Source organism: Maylandia zebra, linkage group LG15 (assembly GCF_041146795.1).
Source record: "Maylandia zebra isolate NMK-2024a linkage group LG15, Mzebra_GT3a, whole genome shotgun sequence".
In the NCBI taxonomy this organism is placed as follows: domain Eukaryota; kingdom Metazoa; phylum Chordata; class Actinopteri; order Cichliformes; family Cichlidae; genus Maylandia; species Maylandia zebra.
The window spans coordinates 30,737,633-30,756,357 of NC_135181.1; the positions used below are offsets into that span (position 1 = coordinate 30,737,633).

The 18,725-nt window shown below is 41.1% G+C and overlaps 3 protein-coding genes across 3 annotated transcripts in view; all 3 read right to left on the bottom strand.

The window, feature by feature from the left end:
• rev3l (REV3 like, DNA directed polymerase zeta catalytic subunit) overlaps positions 1-2,446 on the bottom strand; it is an 86,594-nt gene extending 84,148 nt beyond the window's left edge. Inside the window, exon 1 of the mRNA XM_014410346.4 lies at positions 1,767-2,446. Within this exon, the coding sequence (XP_014265832.2) occupies positions 1,767-1,905 (139 nt within the window). The 5' untranslated portion in view covers positions 1,906-2,446. The remainder of the gene's footprint in view (positions 1-1,766) is intronic.
• Positions 2,447-8,527: 6,081 nt separating this feature from the next.
• Positions 8,528-13,467, bottom strand: traf3ip2a (TRAF3 interacting protein 2a). The gene is made up of 11 exons (XM_004566229.3): positions 13,389-13,467; positions 13,124-13,230; positions 12,898-12,953; positions 12,370-12,801; positions 11,445-11,586; positions 11,148-11,332; positions 10,941-11,029; positions 10,795-10,863; positions 10,601-10,705; positions 10,187-10,261; positions 8,528-9,874 (listed from the first exon to the last, which is right to left on the bottom strand). The coding sequence occupies exons 3-11, from the start codon at positions 12,911-12,913 to the stop codon at positions 9,728-9,730; spliced, it is 1,260 nt and encodes a 419-aa protein (XP_004566286.1). The 5' UTR covers positions 12,914-12,953; positions 13,124-13,230; positions 13,389-13,467; the 3' UTR covers positions 8,528-9,727.
• A 2,128-nt stretch (positions 13,468-15,595) lies between these two features.
• LOC101466294 (putative G-protein coupled receptor 139) lies at positions 15,596-17,294 on the bottom strand. Its single transcript, XM_004566270.2, has 2 exons — positions 17,216-17,294; positions 15,596-16,605 (listed from the first exon to the last, which is right to left on the bottom strand). The coding sequence occupies exons 1-2, from the start codon at positions 17,292-17,294 to the stop codon at positions 15,596-15,598; spliced, it is 1,089 nt and encodes a 362-aa protein (XP_004566327.1).
• Positions 17,295-18,725: the final 1,431 nt, after the last annotated feature.

An 18,725-nucleotide genomic window follows, 5' to 3' on the forward strand; every position in this document is an offset into this window, starting at 1 on the left:
CAATGGATCTGCTTATCACTATCATTACTACTACTACACTACTACACTTTGAGACGAGAAAAAGGTATTAATTAATAACATACAGAGAACAGCCACAACAACTGCTTTGACTTTGTGCCACTAAAATAGCTCTTCCCTCCATAACGTACACAAGACGTCTGGGTGTCAGGCACTGAAACATTGGAAGCAAATTTTCTGGATTCTGTGGTTTGCTACGCGTAGAACATCCATGGAACGGGCTTGTTCTCTGGTGGAAGTTGATTTGGATAAGGATTTGGGGAGTTCAGGGGCCGGGTCAACACACTGGTCTCTTCATGTTTGTTGTGCAGATAACTGTCCTGCTGGAGGATACCACTGGTGGATAGAAGTCACATTATCTGAGGCAAGTTGGGTGGTAAAAATCAAACTACCGTCCACATGACTGGCAGGATGCAGGGTTTCCCAGCAAAACAATGAATGTTATCCACACCACCAGTCACTTCAGGTTTTAATATTGGACCTTATCATTCACACTAAAATTCACCTAACAAGCCATCACTGCAGTTTCTGGGTCTGTATACTCAATTTGCATGAGAAGCAATGCATGTGAACGTGCAGACCTGAACACAAACAGGGCCAAACCACAGCAGACACCTTCCTCACCATGACCCGCTGTCCCCCCCCCCGTTGTAAAGCCTTTAATCCTCACTGAGGGCACATCCTGCTGGACGCTGCTCCAGGTCATCCTGCGACCCAGGAGCACTGATTGGGCGAGGGGGCAAGTGTAACTCACCATTTCCCCCCCACTGGGGACAAACCTTGCTAAGAATATCTATAGTCACTACACTGCAATGTGTCTTCACCCATCAAACAAGGTTGAAAAGAGGGCACAGTGATTGCCGGAGGATTTGGCACAGGTTGCTAATGCTATGCCATTGTACAGGAAAACCATTCTTTTGTTTTGTGGGGATTAAAGTGGCCAGAATGCCTGGCTGTAATGGCTTTACCGAAGAGCAGGGCATGTGGCACAGTTCAGAAAAAACACACATCTACAATAAATATCTGCAACACATTTGTCCTGTATATTTTATCTAAAGCAGCACCTGCAAGCCACGATAGTTACTCCACATACTGTAGGGGTCTTGTCCAGGCTTGTAGCGCTGAACATTACACACTCACACAATGCATGTTCCGTTTTGTATACAATGACAACCTCTGTTGTCAAGGCTATCAATGTAAAGTCACGACTGCCCTGCTTTATCAACACATGATACAGTAATTATTCTATACATTTTTCTTCCACCATATAATACTGTCACCCATTTTACAGTTAGGCAACAAAATGGTGTTATCCTTTCAACCCCCCCAATAAAATAAATAAATATATATATCTGCATGCCAGCCACACTCCACAGGTTGCCATAAATACAATAAAAGCATCGCAGGGGAAAGGTACCAGTTTCCCTGAATGCCACATGTGGCAGACAGACACAAGGTGTCCGCCACCGCACCACGATGGAGCGAAAACAAAGCACAGCGGAGGGCTCCCACTGCTGCAACAGGGCTGCATGCCGCGTTGGTAAAACGTGTCAACACCCTACAACATCTTCCTGTCACATACATAAAACACCCGTTAGGTTTCCTCGGAACAATACAGCGCGGATGTGTTTGTGCGCGCGTGTCCAAACAGCAGCAGCAGCGAAGGCAACAAACCTGTGACACGCCGCGTGCAGCAAGCTTTAGCTTACTGAAGAGTCAACGAGAATAAAACACAGGACAAGGCTAACCTGCTGGTGTTGCTCCAAATATCCGCACCACCGGCACTTTCTTCACATCGCTCTCCCTGAATTCAGAATAGCAGACGTCCAGGTCTTTAATGGGACTTGTCAGGTAGTAGTCTGCGGTGACGATTCGTACAGCAAACATGACTGCCGCGTCCGTCAAATAAGCCAAAAAACTTTAGCTGCTAGGAGTCCACAAGATGCAGGGACCACGGTGGCCAGTCGATACCAGCCGAAGACTGCTGCTGTCACGGCGGTAACACAACGGCAGAGCGGAGGTAAAGCCCAGTTGTGTCCCATGGAAGAAGGGAAAAAAAGAAGAACGGGAAAAAACGCGAACAAAGATTCCCGTTGGCTACAACGCTTCCCGAGGTGCCGTCGCCGTTAATGTCCAGCTGCAGCCACGGGGAGCTAAACTCGACGGTGGCGGGTTGTTAACAGGCGCTCCGCAGCTGTCAGCTTCATGTTTTTAGTAGTGATTGCGGCTGTCCCGTGATTTTAGCTATCTCTGTGGTGTTGTAAGCCAGGAGGACATTCCTTCCAGTATGTAACGTTATCTCTCGAAATCACCCCTCAGAACTAGTCCCAGCCAGTCCGCTTTTCTCAGGTAGACCCTCAGTCTTCCTCTTGCTCCCTCTTCTTCCATATCAGGCTAGCCCGCGTTAGCTAACCTTTCACAAAGCTACTCAAAATCCAAAGAGTTGTACTTCCGTGTGCACACTTCAGAATAAAATGATTTTTGACTAGTCCAGCGCAGTGATACAAGACACTGGAGTGAGAACGACCATTTTATTTTGAAAGGCTCAGCCATGGCATACGTTGTTTATGGGCTACGTAACTGGGAGGCATATATACTTGGTTTTTTGGACCATCTCTCCGGCTAAGCGCATTAGGCCACAAAGCTGCATCTGTTTGGAAATTCCCATCATTCAAATAAGATTATTCCGCCAGCAGGAGACAGAATGTGCTATCCCTCAGCTTCTTAGTGTGTAATGGTTGCAGAAACCTTCAGGTTAGAACGTTTTATGTGGCGAGTTGTCCTAAAAATACCCGAAATACCCGAAATAAGCATGTCACAAATCAAATGCACGAAGTCACCGGTTCTATCCTGTTACATCCCGATTGGCATTTTTTTTTTTAAATAATATAAATATGAAAATAGACGCAATTTTTGCTAATACAGATCCAAGATTCAATATTTGTTTTTACAATATAAGTGACAGGAATTAATTTTTTTGAGCTCGCATTGTTAGGTGAAACCTTTCACCTAACACTGCAGAGTACTTAGCACCACAAACAAACCTTGGCAAGAGCATTGTTATTATAGGTGTTATATCATTACACTGTGTAGGTATGTGTGAATTAGGGGAAAGGGTAATATCCTATTTATCTTATTGTGAGGAAGGAAAATTATCCTAATAAGACGAGGATGATGATTACATGTCCTGTCTGTGAAGCATTTTTGAGACTTTACATGGTACATTGACCTGTACAAGTCCAATTGACTTGACTTGACTTTAAGTTATAAGGGGTAGGAGGAAGTATATTTCTGAGTCACATGAGAACAATGAGCATATGAAGTTATAGCTTATGAAATGTCTCTTCTTTTCTTTTGTTCCAAACAGAAAAGAAGAAGAAGAAGACGTCTTGCTTAAAGCTGATTCATTTCATGTCAAAATATTTGTTTATACAGTAGTATTTTAAAACTATGAATGTAGCTTATGGCTGTGAAATAAGAAACCAATGTTGGTGTTCACATGTTCTTTATAATGGTCTGGAAATAGCGCATTGATCAAATACCTTCAATTCTTGGGAAATGTTTCAGAATTACAGCAGATCTCAGGATCAGCGGATGCTTCTCTGCTTTATTGCCTATTAGGCTTGTCCTTGTTCCTTATGGTATCAACAGCATCCTGTTGTTGCAACACCTCGAAACAAGTTGTTTTTTTGGGGGTTTTTTTTACTTTTAATGCACTTTCTATGATTTAGTGTGACCAGCACTCACGGGTGCTTTTTATGGATGCCTATAACAAATCTCCAAGCTCTTCATCATTCTGCTCAGATTCCTCGAACAGCCAGTACATGGCAGGCAGCAGTGCTGGATGTGCTGAGCTCACTGCTTTCTCCTCTCCAGTGACAGAGCCATAACCCTCTACAAACAGCTGGTTCGGTCCAGTTCATGCTGGGGACACGGCAGTCAACGACTCCCCGATGATAAAAATGTTTCATTAGCATTTTCATCAGCACACGCTCCAGCAGACAAAGGGAGCCTCTGTCTGCTGGAGTGTGCGCTGACCTTGAGTAAGAGCCTGGCCCTCTTAATGAACCAATCGGCAGTCGTATGCTTGCATTTGCCAGCAGCATGCCCGAGGTCTGAGAGCACTTATCAAACAAATCCAAAAATATTATGGATGCCATATTTAATGTAGTGTTTGGTGGGAGCTTTTAGCTAAAGTGCTTTACAGTGCTAAGTGCATACATTTTTAGTATGGATGAGCCCAGTGGGAGCAGAGCCTAAAACTTCCTGCTTCATAGGCAATCTGTTCTTAAGGATTTGTTCTCCTCAGTGAAGGAGAGGAGGGAAACGAGTGACATCCTTGAGCTGTTTCATATGTCTGCCATCAAGGACCTTGAGCTCTTACGTATTCTTCTGTCAAATCGACGTGTAACAGTTATAACTTTGAACGTGCTTTAATGGAAGTGGGTTTGTACATAGATCATAAATTTGGTTCTTTTGCCTTGTATCTCCAAAACTTGATGTTAAACAATTCTCACTATCACAGACTTTATTTCTTCCATTACTGTCAGTTCTTTTGCACCAATCTCTACCCTTTCAACATCAGTCTAAGGTAGAGCCATCTCAAGTAGAACACAGGAAGACCTTTATTTCTCACCTGGTTTTAGATGTGTTAGTGTGAGACAAGTTGGTTCAGGTCCTTCTGATATCAGCCTGCTTTGCGTCTCCTGTTTGGCGATGTCACCTTCTTACATGCGCATGTCCCACCTGTTCTCATGTAAGTGAATAATCAGTGGAATTTACCATCTCCGATTTGTTCAAATCTAGCAACATTTGTGGATATGTTCAGATTTGGTGTGTGTTCAAAATGTGTTGCACATTTCTCTGTTAGGCGATGAGTCTGAAGAATCATGTCAGGTTTTATTTGTTTCTGATGTTTTCTCTGTGCCTTCTGTGTTTATTAGGGTTATTCTTTATGTGCCAGGGTTCTCTGTTTGGTTATGTCCATGTTTTGCTTTGAAGATTAGTTCTAATGTGTCTCCTTGTAGTTTTACTTCCTGCTTACCTTGCATGCCCACTTTTGTCTTTGTCTGCCCCGCTATCATTAGTTCCACTTGTGTTTGATGGGCTTCACCTCTGTCTAATGCTATATAGTCCTGCCTTTCCCTTTGTCAGTGCATCTGTTTGTGCGCCATGTGTTCTTGTAGCATTTGTCATGCATTTAGTCTGGGATTGCTGTTTTCCTTTAGGCTATGTGTGTCTGGATTTTAATCAGCCTCTTTGTCCTGCATTTGGACTGTGTGTTTCAGTGCTTCCTGGAACTGAGATAACAATACTGAGTATGTGTGGAGGTTACTGAGATTACTGTGAAACATTCACTGGTTGCATGAGCTCATTCTTTAATGTAATGTTTTAGGGGGAAAAAAATCAATAGATAGATGTGTGTATATATATATGTATATATATATATATATATATATATATATATATATATATATATATAGAGAGAGAGAGAGAGAGAGAGAGAGAGAGAGAGAGAGAGAGAGAGATGGATATATATTGGAAGGGTAGCTTAATGGTCAAAGTTTTGTTGATGAAATTGTTTTTATTTTTAATTGTTGCACAGGTCATGTTCTTGCCATTTCACCTAACGTGGGCAAATACACATTAGTGTTTTGCCCACATTATCCTGGGAAGGGTTTGGATCTTGGGTTTTACAGCATTCCCAATAATGGTAACACTTGAGGAAAAGCATTTTTCATGAACAGTCTCTTCTAAGAATTCTGTAAAATTTGCAAAAAGCAGGCAATGCAGGCAAAAGACTGACAGACCTCTCATTGAACATATTAATGTCATTTTGATTCCCCATAGTGCTTTTCTGTAAGATTCTCATGTATTAGATGTAACTTCATGCCGTTTAGGAAGAATACGTGCGTTTGGCTGCTTTGGATCCACCAGATAAGACTGAGTGGAGTGGTGTGCAGGTCCTGAAACAATAACAAACAGTGGATTTATTGGTTCTGGCTGCAGCTCTGTTTACACGCAGGCACCTCATGCAGGAGCTGATAAAAGCTTGGACATCAGCAGAGTTCCCCACAGAGACGCACACATATGTGAGCAACATTTTTTTTTTCCTTTTCTGTCAGGTTTGGTAAACAGGCTGTGCACACTGACAGAGTAAAATGAAGTTCAGAGTGAAAATCTGGCAGTTAAAGGTGCCCCACACAATGCTGGCTTATCAGGGAGTCAGTGGTGGAACATATGGACCGGATGTTTTTACCAGACTTCCTGGGCCCCTGTCTACATGTTTTATCACACTGATGCTTTATGACCGACATTTTTTTTCTTTTTTGTAATCTGTTCAAAGTGAAAGGTGACCCCAGTTTAAAAATAAATAAATATACATTTTTACATGTATTTTTTAAATAAAAAAAATAATAAAACAATGTATAATTGGAGAAGACATTGGCGCTTTCACCATGAACAGATGACTGATGCTGGGTGTTATTGTTTGGTACATGCTGCCATCTTCTGGTTCTTCCAGTTAGCCTTTGCATTACACCAAAGTACTTGGACCGTCTACATAACCATCCAGGGTCACCGTAGACTTTGCGGTACTGCAGACTCGACCTCTGCGAGCATGTGGCTATCTGGAAATGTGCTGTTTACTTTAAATAAGCGCAAATAAATAAGAACAACAGATTCAAATTGTCCTGTGTTCATAATCTCATTTTCTATTTCAGAATTGCAACATTTTAAATAATACTTTTCAAAAACCTGCATTATATATTTATAGCAAATTTGTGTTGAATTGAGAAGACAATTATCCTGTAATTAACATTGTTTCAGTGCATCTGCGAGCATCTCCGCTTTACCTCTCCAACTTTGTCTCCAACCTACTCAACCTGATCCGTCCCTCTCATATACTCATTTCTAATCCCATTGATTCTTGTCACTCCCAATGAAAATCTTAGTATAGTCAACTCAGTACCACCTCCATCCCCTGTCTTTATGTTAGTGCAAACACGTCCAAACCATATATTTTAACAGGTCTCATTATTATCATGTAAACATTTTTCAGTCTCGCTGCTATCCCTCTGTCACCGATCCCACCCTGACACCCCTTGCTTTGGCTCTCAAACTTAAATGTATCCACCTTCACTACCTCCTGTCACGATGAGTTGTGTGGCTGTTAGTGGCTGGACCCACGTGCAGGACTCGGAGACAAAACATTAACTTAAACGGCAGCTTTATTTGCTGGTGAGACAAACTTGGCGATACATAAACAACAACTTAAACTAACTAGACTGGAGACGCAAATGACTCTAACCTGAAGGCAGACAACGACGAACACGCACACAACAAACATGGAGGATGCAACAACTGGCAGGGAAAAACACAGAGCTAAAATACATACTGAGGTGATTAGGGAATGTGAAACAGGAGGGAGACACAGCTGGGAGAAATTGGGGCTAACAAGACAGGAGGAGCAAAGCTGGACATACTGACATAAGACACAATCTTTCAAAATAAAACAGGAAACAATATACAAGGACGCAGACTAAGAAACACAGACTTAACACAGGCAGACCTAAACATAAACCAGAATAAGCCGGAACATAGAACATCATCATCAAATATATCAAGAAAATAACCAAAAATACAAAATCAAACTAAAACATGAAAACTCAAAATACTGGGTCAAAACGCCCAGAACTGTGACACCTCCGCTCCGTGTAGCTTCACTGTTACACTTCTCTCCCTCTCAGCTGCATGATTTCTGTCTTGCTTTTATTCAGTTTAATTGCTTTTCTCTAGTGCATACCTCCACCTCTCCCAGACATTGCCTACAAACATCATAGTCCACGGAGACTCCTGTCTGACCTCATCTATCAGCCTGTCCATCACCACTGCAAACAAGGAGGGTTCAGAGCTGATCCCTGATGTAATTCCACCCCCAACTCGAACCCATCTGGCACTCATACCGCACACCTTACCATTGTTTTACCGTCTTCATAAATGTTGTGCGCCATCTTTACATACTTCTGTCACTCCTGACCTCCTGACTGAAAGTAAATGTTATGTGTGTAATGCACTTTCTTGGCAGGAAACCACACTCAGGCTTGTTGATGATCCCCTCTCTTCTTAACTTAGTTTCAACAACGCTTTCACATAGCTTCATGGCAGGGCTCAACAACTTTATCCCTGCATAGCTTGAAAATCAGTACCAGTTCTTCCCCATTCCTCAGACATGCTCTCATGCTGAACACAGATTGTGTTAAGTAGTCTTGTTTAAATCACTTTCCATCTCTTGTAGACATCTTAGCACTTCTACAGGTATTTGGACCAAATGCATTTTTATTCATCGCCCTTATTTCCTCCTTACTAATTCTCTGCACTTCCTTGATTCTCTTTCCTCAATCCACACTCCTTCTCTAATTTTCTACATTATTTCCTTGAAAGCTGTGCCATGTAAAATATATATTAAAAACTGCATGGTTTGGTGGTAATGAATGAAGACAACATCAAATATTGAAACAGAAATTTTTTACTGTACATTTCTAAAAACAACACACTGTGTTTACTGGGGGAGACCCAGGAGTACATGTTGCTGTGAAAGCAAAATATTTTACAATCTTTGCTTAATGAAGGATTTCAACTGCTCAACAGTTCAGGCATTGGTGCTATGCGGACCAATGCCCTCCATACCATCATACGTGCTGGCATTTGAACTGCATGCTGATAACAAGCAGGATGTTCACTCTCATCTTTACTCCAGAGGGTAGAAGTATTCCTGGATCATAGTGGTGGTCTGTGCGTTTGCGTGGTTTTTGAACGTGCATTTGTAAATGCAGTCAGATATCACATCCACGGACTCTTTCAGAACAAATCCTTAGCCCATGCAGTCTACCGCTGAATCACGTCTTGAAAATCATAGCCGCTCAATATCAATTTTCAGCTTTTTCTATTATGTACAGAAATATGTTAGTGATACTTATTTACTCTAGAGCATGAATTCTCTAAATGCTTTGCAATTTTACATCCAGAATTTTTTTTTTTTTTTTTTTTTTTTTACAGTCCTACTTAGCACTCCTTTTTTGGTTGATTTTCTATATCTCTCTATCTCTATATAGTTTTTTTTATCATTAGTAGTAGTAGTGGCCTGCGTTGCCTTGTGAGCTGAAAGATATTTAAAATAAACACACTTCTCAAAATATACTAATGCTTCTCAGTTTTGAGATTACTCTTAAAGCACTGTACCTGCCCAGCACTTAACTGTACACTGTTAGGAAAAAAATAGATTAGATAAATAATTATGTGGCTGAATATCCAGATATTTGTAAGTGTTGGTGAAGACTAAGCCAGATCTTTCACATGCACAAAATCACAACTTCAGATATGTACTAATGTTTCTAATATAATAAGCTAGAAAAAAGCCTTTCTGCCTTCTTGTAGACAAATATTGGTTAAATTCATTTGAAGTGTATATTAAGGAAAGAATAAGAAACCAAAATGAAACCTACAAAGTAGCAGCAAAAGCTCTGATTGGCCAGTGTAAAAGCAGATTTGTCGGAAATAAACAAGTACGTTTAATCTACCTGTAAAGGTTAAACGTGCCACTTCATTGATTGTTTATAACTGAACACTGTTAAAGATCAGTAAATCTGGGGTAAAGTAAACAATTTTAACTATGCCACATATTTTGTCCCCAGTCCTCTTTTTACTGCTCTCAGACAGGACGGAACGTGAGGGTGAGGTCAGCACTCCGGTGTGGGATGATGTAGCGCTCCTCCCTCAAGAGACGCAGAAGCAAATCCTGGGTGTCCTGGGGCCAACGGTAGATTCTGGTACTCTGAAGCCAGCTGGGTACATGAGCCTGTAAGAGGATACGAGGGGTAGCCGTGGGTTAACATGCACAGTCAATGTACGTAATCCTCTGGATTCATGGGCCTTTTACCTGGAACCTAACTGCCCTCATCTCTTTCCTGTTTATAGTCTACGCAAAGCTGTAAACTTTATTTGTCCTTTTCTTTTCAATCAGTTTTTTTGGAGGGTTTTATTTCCTCACATAGGTTTTACTTATGCTTCCAATGCGGGGTGATGGTGAGTGGTTTATTAAAGGGTCAGTTCACACAAATCACAAAGACATGCCCGTCCGTCCCCCCAATCATGTGTTGATCAGTCTTACCTTGGCTGCATTGGGAAACATCACAGGAACCAGTCTGAAGTTCAGGCAGCCTTGCTGGATGTACTCATTTTGAATCTGTGCCATTGTGAAAGGATAGTCAGTGATAGAACTAAACAAAGGCTTCACTCATGAGTTCAACCAAAATGTATTTTCCTTGTCACCTAACATTGACACAATTACACATTGTGATTGATGCTCTGACAGAAAGCAGAAGAATTTGACTGCACTCTGCTCTGGCACACTAACACAGTGAGGAATCTGGGAGGAACGGCTGTTTTCAGTTCCTGGGAGGTATTTCCTCATTCTTCCATGCAATTGAAATGTGAGAGGAGGTACTATAATGATACAGAAAAGCCACAAGAGGGAGACATTGTGAGAAAATATTTGCTTCTCAGTTCCTAAGAGGCCATTTACCTGGTTGTGGATGTACTTTGTGTGCAGGCCATGCTCATCGACTCCATCTCCTTCCACATCCGCTTTGTACTTGGGGCTGATGGCCACAATGATCAGCACTGATTTCTGTCAAAACAATCCTCACTGTCAATTTTTCAGCACAGCTGTGATAAGAGTTGAAGAATTGCCTAATCAAACTCAGCCGTCACACTTACATCATTCAGAAAACGGTCCATCCATTGGTTGATACCCATGCTTCGGATTGAACTGTCAAACATGTCGAGCTGAGGAAAGGCAGAGCGAGTGAGAATATTTGAAGTGGAGTGAGCATCTGCGGGAAATCAAAGGCTGATGGACTTACTGAGGGTCTAAAGCCTTGGTCCACGAGAAATTTAACAAACATGAACATTTCCTTGGCTATGTCCACTGAATATGTGATAAAAACTCTTCCTGTCAATGAGGGAGGGGAAAAACAGAAAACAAAAAACCCATCAGTCATTATCCTGAACAGAAGGGAAACATGAAACAGAAGGGAATGATGCATGCTTTGGCACATGGTGGGACTTACTGCACTCCTCAGGAAGACTGATGGTCCTCCTGATCTCCTTCGTGCCTGATCCTGCGCCTGCAAGGTCGGAGCAACCCACGCTGACCTCATGCATCACGTCTAGAGGAGGTGTTGCATAGGGAGGCGCAGAACCACAGTGACCATTAAGAGCACCTTTAAGTTGCTGCCCATTTTGAGAGAGATTCCTGTGGAGGGAAATGATGAGAAATGACCACAGAGTGACTCACAACATACGGTATTGGGGAAAGTATTCCACCAGTGAACCAATGCTGGAATTAGTAGATCATAATGACAAACATTTTCTGGTGAGGTTGAGGCTCCTGGTGTCGGGCTGCTGGGTAACCCGGGTCTTGATGACAATAATTATCGCGTCCGCGCAGGTTTGCTGGAGGCCAGCACGCGCGCTGTTTCAGACAGCTTCCCTGCATTGGCATGTGGCCTGCAGACAGACACAGAGGAGCAGACATAAGTTCCTCTTTCAGATGGTTTAGCAGAAATGAGATGCAGATTGTCCTGCTTCTGGAATGCAATAGCACATTTACTGTTTGTTCTTGAGTGCTAAAATTATGGTTTTAAATGATTGCTGCCTACAACCAATTTTTTTCAGTGACATTCAATATCATATGTCAAATTCATAGTCACAATATGACCAATTATAGTTATCATTTGTTATGGGACACTCGATGTTTCCATGTTATTGAGCGCCAGCCGCAAAGTAAAGATGTCTTAAAGTGGGCATGAGTTTGGTGTTTTAGTGTCCTATGACACAGTATCAACAAACAGGGCTGAAAAAGGAAGCTAAAAGCTACAGTTCACCAGCTTGTCAGTCCCTATAGAATCCCATTTTAAAATGCTTAACATTTTTACAGCCTGTTACAATGTGGCACAACAGCGTTGACTTCTATGTGAATTTGTTTTCCTGCTCACCTGGTTGGATTATTATTTTTTTCTTCACAGGCCTAAAGTTGTGGGTGTGATTGTTTATGCTGAAAGGTTTCAGTAAACAGTAGAGAAACCTATGGATTACGTATTTTTTTGTTTTCCACGTAAATCTGTGGACTCCAAACATGTCAGCAAAAACTGAGACATTGTAAGGGATTAAGGTACAGATTATTTTTCCTTTAATTTGTGACCTCTTTTACGGTGTTCTGTGTAAATATTGGATAATTTTTCAGATCTACTTAAATGAAACAATCCAGTGGTAATTCACTGACATACTCACATGGCATATGTGGAATTGGCATTTTAACATAGTTGATGCTGTTGAAGTCCGATTTGAGCGGTTGGGGGGGCTCCAAGTACTCTGCATCGTCCACAGAGTGGCTCCGGTGCTGGCTTGAAGGGCCTATGGGGTCTTGCTTATACTGCACTTTCTGTCTTAGGCTAACATGCCAAAAATCTTCCATGAATGGGGCATTCACGTGTCCCGAGAGTGGTGCTGCTGGGGAGTTAATGCGAAACTGGTGCTTATACTGGTTCTCAGGGAATTTACTCAAGCCCACTTGTTGTGCTGCCCGCTGTGGAGGCTCAAATTCACGGGCCTCTAGCCTTTTGACGGTCTCTGTGTGTGCGTTACACTGTTCACATGGGGGGAGCCGTTCCAAGTCCAGAGTCTCACCCATTTCAACAGGAATGCTATGATGGGGACAAGGCCCTGAAAGCAAGAAGGAAAAGATCAACAGGTTTTTACTCACTTCACTTAAAATGGCATTTTTGGCAAGCTGATAGCTCTGTGTCTGTGCCTTCCTACCTTTATAAGGGTCCATTTTTTAATTTTATTTTACCAATTAAAAGTGTCTTTGGCCTCTGTGGTGAAAATGAAAGCAGTGTTAAAATAATCTGTTGCAACATGGCACCTTAAAGACAGACACACACAAAAACACACGCACGCACATACACACACACAGCAAAACGCCCTACATAAAATCAACATGGCGGTTACAAACCAAGACTAGAACCACAGGGAAAAGCATTACCCTTAATATGGCAAACGCTTCTCGGTAGAAGTATTCATGTGTTCTTTTATTTTTCACACTGAAACAAGTGAAAACGGAGGATCTCTACAGGTGGGTTGAAGCGTAACCTGATCGTGACAAACAAGTACAAAGGTCAGAATCATTCATCAAAAGCAATGCCAGGTATTTCTTTTTAAACAATAACTAAAAAAAAAAAGAGTCAAAAGTTAACATGGTGTTTGACATTACAAGTTAAAGAACAAAGCCAATGTGTTTTCACACCTACCTTCGCTTAAAGCTGCTCAGCCTCAGCACAAACCTGTTTTGTGGCAAACAGGAAACATTCCCGCTGCTTGTTCCTTCCTGTCTTATGCAAATCCTGGAAGTCTCGTGACCCATTTATGCAAAAGGTGTGGAGCGTGAACTCCAGGGCTGCCAATCAGGTTGCTTCTTCAACCAGGTAGGCAGGCTGCAGCTAGCCACATTCAACTGTTTTGTTGGAAAGGTGTCATGTTTTGTTTTCATCACACATTGTGAAGCAATGAAATTGAAGCAGCAGGGGGGAAAAGGATACACAGGACTTGACAGGTAAAGAACATATACTACAGCATGTATAAAACGGTACAGTGACCCATTTTCAAGGCCATCAAACAAGAACATGTTTTTGTTTCATAACTAGACATGATCCATATCACACCCAAGTCTGATTTTCCTTTTTTGTTTTATAAATAAACTGTATTGACAAAGGCCCACAGTCGGGCAAAAGGTTGTATATAATGGTTCTTTGAGCAAAATGCATACCATGTTTTTGTGTGGATGGGAAAAAATGCAGTAACTTCTGGGTCTGAAAAGAGAACTAGTTTAATATCTTAAACTTGCATTCTTTCTGATGTTCAACACTGGTCATTCCTGTGCTTGGAAGAAGAAACCAAGAGGGGTGTGTCATTAAGCTAGATTACTAGGTTAGCAAGAAAGTCTTGTTTTAAGTTGTTTGTCATGAAAGTGGCTTTCTTTCTACCTGACTAAAAAATTGTGGTAATTTAACCTGAACAGGAGCGGGTTATGTTCAGGATTTCTTTTTACAAACGGCTGGACTTGCATATGATTTTTTTTCTTTGCATATTAGAATTTAAATTGTATCTCTGTATCATGGCTTTTGTACCTCACTGATATTGCAAATGAAGCGCAGCTGTACAAACGTCACAATGTTGCTGGAATATTCATCTGATGATGCAGAAAATGTGTAAATGTTCATATACTTGATTCTGATCTGCTGCTCTTTTACAGCGCAGTTAGTAGAATGCAGAACACACACAAAGAGCACCTGTCAATCAATAAAATTGATTTAACTTCTGCCAACAAACTAAATTTCCACATCGCCTTTATTAAGGTACAGGCCAGTTTTAAAGTTCCAGAGCTCTACTGTGAATGATAGGCAGAATTCATAGGGATAATTTTGTATGGAAAAAGATCATATGACACAGCAAAGAAAGGCCGCCTCAACAGAGAAAGTTGCAGAAATTATAGCGTGATATCTCTCATCTCTGACTGGGGTTTTAGGTTTTGTCAAGTCAGCTTATACAAAGAAAGCCTGACTTATTTCCTTGGTAGTACACCCTTCAGTAGTACAGAAGGTTGATTTTAAAACAACAAGAGTGCCCAAAATCAACCTTCTGGGTTAATAATGTAACTTTAGTAACCAGTGACTGTTGGTGACGATGTCAGTAGATGTACTTTATATGTTGGCATCACATACAGTAAAAACATAGACGTAGGACCCCGGTTGGAAAAATTCAGCCAATATGCAGTTCCTTAAACCTGCCTTCTGTCTCAAGTCCACCTGATGACGATAGCTGTGAATGCAAAAGGACTCCCAGTCCCATAGAAGTCCATGGAAAAATGGCTTTCTGACTTAGAAGGAAAACGTTTTGAGAGGTTAAGTTTATGGGCTCAGTCACTCATTTTGGGTCATATTGAATACAAAATAAATTTTTAAATCTCAGTCATAATTTTTTTTAAGAAATAGAGGCTTATCTGTGGCATTAATTCACAAAATATCTGTTTATCTGTTGGATTCAGCTTTTTGGGACATATGTATAACTTCATAGCAATCAAGAAATTGTTGAGGTGTTTCAGAGCAGGTCATCCATCTGTCCAATTTGGGCTTTTGCTGCAATCTAATATTGTTGTATGTATTGAGAGCCATGACACCAACATAGGTATTTCAATCTTTCTTTCAAGTCCTCTCACTTCATTTGACATTTTGACACCTTTTCAGAATTCGTCCCAAGTATCTGTTTTTGCAATATATTATGTTAAACAAGTTTTTCATATACACCATCTGCGTATATGCTGATACTGTTCTACCTGTGTAAACCAACCAAACACATCATTCTGGCTTTAGGTTAATATCGAAGTTGATGAGTTTCCGGGGATACAGCCTATAAAAGTAGGTAAGTGTACCTTGATTCACGGCTTGATTCACGGTTCGTTCTATTCTGTAGGTTTTAAACTGGTTAGCACCACAGACACAGGGTTGCTGGAATATGAAGCCTTATGATCCACCACTGAAAAAACTTTCATGGTAGTATTTGTGAGGACAGAGCCCAGTTCAAGTGCCTTCTCATTACAAGTCAGTACCTGGACCAGCTCTTGCCGGAAGCGGCGACTGACCATACAGTAGAGTAGGAAGTTTGTGGTGGAGTTCAGGTTCTGCAGCATGTTGGCAATGTCTCCGGCAACGTTGATTGGAATGCTGTAGTCATTTCTATTAAAATTCTCATTATTGTAGTTGGTCCTCAAGATGCAATACGTGACAAAACGAGGAAGGCTAAGCACAACAAAAGCCACAGAGACGGTTCCCAGCAGGAGAATGGTCCTCCTCAACATGCCCCTCGTGCTTTTACCCTGCATGACACGATACTCCTCTTTAGTGAAGAGCTTACTGGCATTGCACAAATGGTACCCAATGAGGTAATTGAAAATGATAACCAACACGATCGGAATTCCTCCTGAGAGGAATGTAGTTATCCACACTATAACAGTAGTGTAGGTCTCATTGCGGTATAGACATCTGGGCAATGTGATGTTCTCTCCATCCACTGTGAGGTTCACAGGTGTGACAATATTGATCCAAGCCAGAGGCACAGAGACCAGGTGGGATACCAGCACAATAGCTATGCAGGTAAGCTTAGTGACCCTAGTTTGTGACAAATGCTGTTTGACAGCCGTGCTGCGGAGGACCAAGTAACGCTCGATGGTGAACACCACCACAATCCAAGAGGAGCTGTAGAGTGACCCATACTGCAAAAATCCCAGAATGCTACACCAGGGGTAAGAGTGCCAGAAGGGCTGCAGGGTCCAGAAGGCGAGAGTTAGGTCAATAAGAATTACCCACACCAAGTAGAAAATGTCAGCAATAGCTAGACAGCTGAGGTAGATGATGGCTGTGCTGGACATCCCACAATTACGGAAACAGATCATGTAGAATGTGAAGAGGTTTCCTAGAACAAAGAGTAGGAACACAGGCCCACACTCGTTTATTGATCATTTGGTCAAAGATAAAAGCTAAAACTAAGGATGCATATGATATTGTACACATCCACAAGATACAGTAAGTAGCAAAATTAATCTGATGTCCAGTTTTCACACATTTTTAACTATTCAGGAACTATTTAGGAAACTTCATCTCATGGATTTCATCAAGGATTTGGTAGCTAGCATACATCAGTTAGCTAATGTTGTTGGTTACAGAGTAGCTGTGTCCAAATTCAGAGGCTACATCCTCCTGAGGCCGCATTTGTAGGCCGATTACATCACAACGACGCGACAAAGGCTTGAAGACTGAGAAAAATAATTCAGATGACTTTTTTCTCAGAATTCTGACTTTTTTCTCAGAATTCTGAGATTAAAGTCAGAATTCTAACTTTTCTCAGAATTCTGGAGAAGAAGAAAAAAAAGATGTGCCCACTTTTTCTTTTTTCCAGTGGCCCTAATCCTCGTCCGCAGCTAAATACGCAATGTCATATTTCTATTTCTACTTGTCTTGTGCATTGTTATATTTTGATGTCCATTATTCTTGATAGATCGTGGAAAGCCAAACGCAATACAAACCTGGAATGCCAATGACACAAAGTAAAGGGTAGTAGATCTTCTGGATAGTAACAAAGATGGATAAAGTGGCTCCCTCCATTGTTTGCTCACATGCTAATACCTGCAATAAAACCACTGGATGTACAGTAAGACAAATAATGTTCAGGGCGTCACATTGTGCAGCTTTTTAAGACCTACTTGGAAACTTTTAGGTGTAACTGTTAGGATAACATATTGTACATGATGACAACTGTTGAGTTTAAGCTGCTAAAAATAGATTTACATTTTGTAGGCTACTTTGTTGTAAACTCAAAATAACTCTACATGAAAGCTGGCCTACTGTGTTAGGTGGGTTTCATCTGGGTGTAACTAAAACAAAGCATTAATGGTTTCTGAAGAAAGTTATGTTTTCTTCAAATCTCTGTCACTTGGAAATTGCTTGTCTGCGGCCCTGTGTTACTTGAGAGAAGTTAGGGATCCACTGTAATCTTGATGACATACAGAACCATACATATAGCTTTATTCTTTCATCCTTTTTTACCTTTTAGAAGCTTCAAAACTCTGTATGAATATAGCAGTCTTTACTATTAAAGTGAACTAAATTAGACTTACCTAGTTTCTGCAGGATGTGATTGCTGTGCTCCTTTTAGCTATAAAGTTGCCACATAAAGGGGAGTTTTTCCACAGAGATGCATCCCAGCTGGTTATGAGTCCACAAAGACAATGGTATTGATAATATGAAGGAGAGATGCTGAGGGAGCTCCACCTGCTGCTCCAATAAGGCTTTGGGAGGGGGGAGTCACACCACCTGACATACGGTTGAAAGGAATTTTCCTACACAGTGGAAGCTCATTTCTGGCAGCACTTATAACACACGCCTTTACAAACCAAATTAAGTTACTGAAATGACCCCCCTCCCACTCGTGTGTTTTGAATGAAAAAACTTCAAGCAAAAAAAATAGACAGAATTTATTTCTTCCTCACTATGCAGGTTTGTGAAACCTTTTCATTGGACAGCTCCACTGAAATAGAAAGTCATATGAATTTGAAATGAAACTCTGAGATTTCTGATAATATTTTGTAAATTTACAGTGAATTGCTCATCACAATTACTCTACAAGTTTATCCTCTAACACATTTACATCTTAAATCTGGGACTCTCCACCATTATAGTCTTAGAACTGAAGAAGATTCTCAGATGAGAGGTGAAACGTTTCCAAGCTCCTTAGACTACGATGACCTGGATGACACAGGCACATTTACATCTCCTTTTTTGTCCTAATCCTTGCTTTTTGGAACATAACTTTTCCTTTGACTTCCTCTGAGTATGTTGTCTCTCTAATTTTGAAAAACTTGAGAATACACTTTAGGACATTATTGTGTGCTTTGCATATTACCATTGCAGTGCTGAGCTCAACTAAATTGCAAAATTTCAAGGCAGATTTTTCTTTTTAAAAAGATGTGCCTCCCTCCTTTTGAATGTAGTACTGATTCTGCAGCTGGTGTCCGTCTAAAATGGTAGGTTGCACAT